We start from the raw sequence: 6672 nt of genomic DNA, 5'->3' as shown, positions 1-6672 counted from the left end.
AGTTCGCTTCAAGTTTTTACAGTCAAGTGTCACATAGTCACAATACGCCTATACATAGGCATGACCTATCCCCGCTTCATATTAAAATTAGCTCCGAGAGGTCATTTCCATAGTCTCCTCTCAACTGCGCTTGCGCAGTGCCTCTTTATGGTGGTCGTCTGGTGGTCGCAGAGATGAAGGTAGATGACTCCTCTTCGTCACCGCTAGTAACCTCTTTTCTTGCGCAGGCTCAGTGGTCTCTTGGTATTCACCCAAGCCGCAAGACCCGTCTTAGCTGGCTCTTGGGGCCAGCTCCTGCTCCTTATCAGGAACTGTCTCTGCCTCATTGGCTGCTTCTTGGGACCAGCTCTTCTTATCAAGGACTGTCTCTACCTCAGCTGATTTCAACAACGTAAGCGCTAAACATCCTCTTTCATCCCCCTTTTATTATGAGTACTGAGATTCTTTTGACTCCCCTCGTCTCACCACTAATATCTCTTAACACTGAGGGGCATCCCTGCTCAAGGGGAGGGTTGCCTGCCGTGCCGTCCAGTTGCCGTCCAGTTGCTGTCCAGTTGCCGTCCAGTTGCCGTCCAGGGAGAATTCAAATTGGGCTCATCCAACGATCTGTTGTTGCCAAAAGATCTCGTTGCTGGAGATCAGCAACGTGCAGCCACGCTGCCTGGCAGGGAGAGCTCAGAGAAGGCTCACTTAGGCTGCCATATTTACGGGACGAAGCGGTTGGCTTGTAATCACATTGCCTGCAATGGGAGAGGTATGCACGAGACTCCCTGTAGCCACAACTTTCACTGCGTCACTCTCCTCCCTCGTGGGTTTCCTAGAGGAGCTCTTGGCCTGGCTATGGCTCAGGCCTTTGCCTCCTGTGGAGCCTGTACCCAACCGCTGCCGGTTTGGCTACGGGCTGCCAGGGGGGACATTAGCCGGTGCTCAGCACGGAAGGGCAGCCCCTCGCACAACATGAGCACCTCGTAGCACCAAAGCGGCCCCACGGAAAGGCATTGGCCGAGCTGCCCAGACGGGAATCGTCCGCGTAGCCGCCTGGTAGGCACCAGCTGTACCCGACGTCACCAACAGATACCTAGGTAGTGCTAGGGGCCGCAGCACCGCTCCCCATCTCCCCTCCCTGCCGCGGTGAGCACCAGCGCCAGGCTCCACAGGCGGGGAGAGAAACCTCTCCTTCCGTCCCCCTGCACGGTGCCTCGGAGAAGCCCCGCTTCAGCTGGGCCGCACGTCCCAAGCGACGGGCAGGTCTGGAGCTGGTGGTCCACCACACACCTATACCTGGGTCCACAGGGCATCACAGGGGGCTGTGCCCCCTCTCCCGTCTCGCCCGGCTGATCCTGGTGCCGCAAAACACTGGTGCCCTGTCCGCAGGCGTCTACGCTGCCACAGTGGCCACCCCCGGCCCATCGCCCATCGCCCGCGCCCTCACACACGTGCGCCGTTGCACAAGGAAGCTGTGGCCCGGGCCCTCGTGTCTGGGGTGCCAGGTCCCTGGCAGGGCGGAGGGCTGTGCCTGGGAGTGCAGGTGGGCACAGGGGAGCTGAGCCAGCATCCGCCCCCTCCCCGGCGGTCAGGCTGCTCCGGCCTCCTCACGCACCTCAGGCACCCCTGGCGGGTCCCAGGCATGGCAGCACCCCACGTGGGCCACCACTAGACCCTGTCCCCAGAGCCAAGGTGCCCCCTGAATGGAGTGGGCCCGTGCGCTGGGGATCGTGACGCCCAAACACTGCCGGGCTCCGACGACTCCTTCCTGGGGCAAGATGGGGGGGCGGCCCTTGTGCCGGAGGATTTCGCCAAGGAACTGAGGCAAGGAAAGGCTGCGGGAGCGTCGCCTCCTTTTGCTCGGCTAGGAAACACCCCCGTGGCGGAGAGAAAGCGGAAAGCCTGAGGAAGGCCTCACTCAGCCTGCGAAAGGCGGAAGCTGGCAGCTTTGAGAGGGCCTCTGAAATGACATCGCTCTGCACCAGGCTAACAAACAGCCACGTCCCTCTGCTCTGTTTCCCCAAGCTCCTCTTTATTTCTTACGGAGGGAAGGTCTCCACATGGCTCACGCTGATGGCGTTTGTTCCCACCATCTTCCCACACACCTGCACTCGATAAATGCAGACGTACCCCGGTTTTCCCCAGTTGCTCTGTATGCCAAGCTTCAAAAACCGAAAGGCTCTGGGGATCCCCTTCTGCCAAGAAACCACAGCAAAAAGCAGCGTTACCCCTGGCGTGTAAAGTGTGAGAGCAGGCTCCGCGAGTCTTCCTCCGCCAGCCCGGCCCCCGCTGCAGGACCAGCTCCCGCCCTGGTTGAGGCGGCAGCTTCTCCCTCCTTCCCTTCTCCCACCCAGGTGGCAAAGGACCCCCAAACGCCCGGCCTCGGAGAGCGTGGCGGGCGGCTGTGGAAACCTGAGGCTCGCTCGTGCCGGGGCAAGTCCTGCTGCCGGGGCAAGGTGCTGGGCATCCTCCCTGCCACCGCCTGCCCGGAGGCTGCAGCCAGGCAGCTCCGGGGACCCAGGCGGCTGGGGGCCAGCGCGGCCTTTGTTCGGCTTTCGCCGCCCTGCGGGATGCCGCTCTCCCTCCCGATCCCACCAACGTTTCTCCCGGCCAGGGTCGGGCCCCTGCCCCGGCAGGGACCGTCCGCACTCCTTCTGCGAGCAACCTGCAGGCAAACCGGCGTTCCTGCCCTGGCCTCTTGCCCACACACCCTCACTCTACCTGCAGAGGGAAGGTCTGGGTCGGCCCTTTCTGCACCGTGTAGGTGAACGTCCCCAGCAGAGTTTCCTCCTTGCCTTCCTCATCCAGTCCCTTGGAGATAAAGCACAGGGGAGCAGGTCAGGCTCGACGCAAGCACGAGGAAATGCTCATGCCAGACCCGGGCCCGTGATCTGCACCCCGCTCCTGCACCTCCAGCGCGATCTGGCGCGGGATGCAGCGGGGCCGAGTCTCCTCCTTGCGTGTTGCTCGGGGGCCCGGAGGTGCTGGGCCAAAACATGCTGAGCAAGTCTTAGGAGGGGTGACGCCACCCCGCGTGTCCCTTGCAACATCCCCACGGGGAACGGCGGTGCTTGGGAGCACTCCAATCTCGGCAGACGCGCAGAGAGCAGCAAGTCCCCGCTACAGCTCTTCCCCGCGGCCAGGTCCCAGCCCCCAGCGCCCAGCAGAAACTTACGTAGACAGTGAAATCGCGGGGGGCACTGCGCACAGTCCCCAGCGGAGAGGCTGTCTTGGAGGTGTGCTCTATGGTGATGGCCTTCGGTCGTACTTCTGTGGGCAGCCGGAGCAGCACCTCACTCCGAAACCCTTGGAAAGGCCAGCAGTAACCCGGGGAAGCATCCGGCTGAAAGCAGAGGGTGAAAGCAAGGAACACAAGGGTGTGGGGGGGCCCGCCGCGCTCCCCTGCAGCCAGAAGCACAGTCGCCACTGCATCTGTGGGCTGTGCTCGTGCTTGAAATGAATGGCGTGTTGGGAAGCGGGCAGAAGCGCCCGCACGTCTTCCCGGCCCGGGAAAGGGGGAAAACAGCCAGCCAGTGGGAGACTTCTGGTAGCCGGCACCGCAGCCAGGGCTTTCAAGAAAACTCTCTTCTTGGCCAGCAGCTCTGCAGCCTCCCCCCACCCTCCACTGCGCCATCGGGAAAGGGACAGTCAGAGCCGTGGCAGGGAAATGGGGTCGCGAAGGAGAAGCCCCTTCAGCCAGCCGTGACCAGGGGTGGTGGGCAGGAAGCTCAGCTCAGCTCAGCTCAGCCCACGTCTGAGGGCAGCTGCTTTTTTCTAGGGGGCTAAGCCCTGTGCGAGACCTCAGGTGTCAGGCACCGGACCAGCGCCGGGGCCTTCCGCAATACCACTGGCCTGAGGGGAGACACCCCAGGGCTCGCCCCCAGCTTTATAAGAGGCAAGAGAAGCAGCACTGACGGTTTCTGCCGCTCTACCTGCACAAAGGTATCCACAAGGGGCGGAGAACACAGGAACCAGAACACCTTGCAGAGCCATGCAGAGCTGCTGGACGATCTCTGCAGGTCGATGGCAGCCCCTGAAGGGAGAAGCGAGCAGCTGACTGCAAGAGGCCCCAGGCTCGGAGGACCTGGGGGCAGCAAGCGACTTCTAAGTCTGCCTGCCAGCCCCACGTGCCACACCGCACCCTCGGAGGTGCCCCAGGAAAGGAGGGCATCCCCGTGCCCGGGGATGGCGTCTCTCTCCCAGCTGCTGCACAGAGAGAAGGTCCGCGGGAGCTGGGAGACAGCAAGCCCCCACGGGAAGGGCTGCAGACCCAAGCCACGTGGACAGCAGAGGATGACCCAGCCGTCCGCTTTTGCTCCCCAGGAAAGCTCAGCAGAGAGGGAGGGGGCAGAAACGCCTGCAGGGGCACGGCCGGGGCACCGGCGAGGGCTCTGGCAGCGGGATGGGGGTGAGCCCGAGGGAGCCGCTCTGCCACAGGCGTGCTCTTGAGCCCCGGGATTTGGTCCCACCTCCCTCTGCCTCGCAGAGCTGCGTCTGCCACGCAGCCTGCTCTCGGGAATGCCAAGCGCGAGCCCAGCGCAACAAGGCCTGCCTGCCTGGACCTGAGGTCTGCCCGTACCTGCGCGTTTCAGAGCCCAGTCGGACATCTGCGTGCTTGCAGACATTGCCTCTCTCATTTGCCGAGCTTCCTGGGAAAGACGCAAAGGAAGAGGGGAAACGACCACGTCAGACCTGGCCAGGAGAAGGGGCTTTACAGCGGGGAAGTTCAGCCAGCAGCCCCTGGCAAGGGACGGGTGCGTGGGCTGAGCAGGAAAAGCCCACCAACTGGCCCAGGAAGGGCCTCGTGCGGGGCCCTGCTCGTCCCAGCCCTCTCTCCCAAAGTGCAGGATTACCTTCTTCACAGCACCCATCTCCGCAGCCAGGCGCGCCACCTCATCCCTCAGCTGTTGCACCTCTTGGGATTGTTGCCCCCACACAGCCAGCACGCTCCTGCAGACACGGTGAAAGTAGATCTTGTCAGAGAGCTGCCCAGCCCCTCCCAGAGCCTCCAAGCCTCCAGGCTCCAAGGAGGAGCAGAGACAGAGGTGCTGGAGCCCCCTTTTCCTTCCCTGGTTTGCAAGTGCTTCCCTCCCCCTCCAGCTTTAGCAAAAGGCCCAGGCAGGAGCAAAAGGCACAAGCCCCGGGCGCTGTGCAAGTGAGTGCCAATAGCACTGTCTCATCTGCTGCTACCCCACCAAACGTGCTGCAGGTCAGGAGAGAGGAGAGGGCTCTTACCGCAGGGACCTCAGGTCAGCAGCAGGCTGCCCCAGCAGCAGCTGAAAGAGAAAGGCTCACCGCTTGACTCCCTGAGCTGCCGGGGCTTTCCAGAGCTGGTGGCTCTAGGAAGGCACGGCAGCAGCTGCTGCCGCTTCTGTGTGTGCGTCACTGCCTGGAGCCGGCGGACCGGGCATTTTACCCACCCACCCACCCACCCACCACCAGCAGCGCTCCTCTGCAGCACTTTCCTGTCCCACTGACCTGCGGCACATTCTTTGCCTCCAGCATCCACACGAGCAGCGAGGTCCCGCAGTAGGCGCCAGCTGTAATTCACATCACCGACAGAGAGTTACTTGGCTAGAGTTTCTAACAATCCCTGTAGTCATGTGGTCTCCTCCCACATCAGGGTGGCAAGAGGCTGGCCGAGGACACGGGCAAGGGGTACAGAGAGAGGCTGCAGCCCCAGGCAAGGACTCTTGCCTTGGGCCTCGGGGCTCCGCACAGCCCTGGTTCCCGGGCACGCGGTGCGCCCCACAGCTACGCCCCGCTTCCCCTGCACGCAGCGAGCATCTCCTGACCGCAAGGCTGGGAGGTTGGGAGGGCCGACCCTCCGACCTTCCAAGGGTGGAATGTTGGGGAGGCTCCAGCCCCTCTCCCTCATGCTGAAGCTCGCAGCCCGCGCCCCTGCGCCTCCGCTGACAGCGTGCGAATACTCACCAAGAGCAGCCAGGGTCATCAAGAAGAGGATGGTGCAGAGCCTCTCCTTTTTCGGGGGTGACGATCTCTTTCCTGAAAAAGAGTAAGTCCTGGCGTCGGCAGTGCCTGAGGGCAGAGCCCTGCACCGGGGGGGTTTCTCCTACCAGCTGAGGAGCGGCATATTTACAGGGGAGCCGGGGTGGATCCTGGCGCAGAGCACCTCCAGCCTCCCCCCTGCTGACCCTTACCCACTGGCACCCCCACCTCCGTGTCCGCACCGGACACACGTTGTACTCACAGGGTGGAACTGCCTGTGCTGAGGCGTCTCTGGAGGGAGAGCACGGCCACTGCCAGGCTGCCAGCGATGCTGAAGACGAACCCTGGGCAACGAAACCGGAGGAAAGCCTGAGGACCCTTCTCGAGGATGCCCTTCGGGGCGTGTGCCAGACCCCTGCGGGGAGGTGGGCGCTGGTCCTACGCACTCCCTCCCCGTGGGGCAGGGGCACGGCCAGGGCTATGCCCTGGCGGGCGCGGGTGCTGGCCGCACCCTGGGAGCCGGGCTCGGAGGACCAGGCAGGATCCCCTTGCAGGCAGGGCCCTGGCGGTGTGCCTGGGGAGGGAGGGCGGACGAGGCTTTGGCCTCTTGGCCTCCACCATGTTGGGGTACGCCGCGGTTACTACAGTATCCCACAAAGACGTGGCCGGACGTGGTAGCCAGCTCCGTCCTCGCCGTCACATAGGCGAGGTGGCCCCAGGCCTCCCTCGGGGCAGCAT

The 6672-nt window shown here is 63.4% G+C and overlaps 1 protein-coding gene across 1 annotated transcript; it reads right to left on the bottom strand.

The window, feature by feature from the left end:
* Nucleotides 1-2017: 2017 nt before the first annotated feature.
* LOC115337215 (sperm-associated antigen 4 protein-like) lies at nt 2018-5962 on the bottom strand. Its single transcript, XM_030005323.2, has 9 exons — nt 5920-5962; nt 5464-5525; nt 5221-5261; nt 4839-4935; nt 4565-4634; nt 3918-4018; nt 3161-3328; nt 2707-2796; nt 2018-2180 (listed from the first exon to the last, which is right to left on the bottom strand). The coding sequence occupies exons 1-9, from the start codon at nt 5936-5938 to the stop codon at nt 2025-2027; spliced, it is 804 nt and encodes a 267-aa protein (XP_029861183.2). The 5' UTR covers nt 5939-5962; the 3' UTR covers nt 2018-2024.
* Between the last annotated feature and the right edge of the window lie 710 nt (nt 5963-6672).

The sequence above is a fragment of the Aquila chrysaetos genome, chromosome Z (assembly GCF_900496995.4).
Source record: "Aquila chrysaetos chrysaetos chromosome Z, bAquChr1.4, whole genome shotgun sequence".
NCBI classification, from domain to species: domain Eukaryota; kingdom Metazoa; phylum Chordata; class Aves; order Accipitriformes; family Accipitridae; genus Aquila; species Aquila chrysaetos.
The sequence above is the reverse complement of the archived record's forward strand: the minus strand, read 5'-3'. Positions and strand labels throughout refer to the sequence as shown.

Coding starts and splice junctions, on each gene's coding strand:
- LOC115337215 (XM_030005323.2), bottom strand. Junction 5,262..5,463: donor AGGCAAAGAATGTGCCGCAG/GTCAGTGGGACA, acceptor TTTCTCTTTCAG/CTGCTGCTGGGGCAGCCTGC. Junction 2,797..3,160: donor CCCGCGATTTCACTGTCTAC/GTAAGTTTCTGC, acceptor TTTATCTCCAAG/GGACTGGATGAGGAAGGCAA.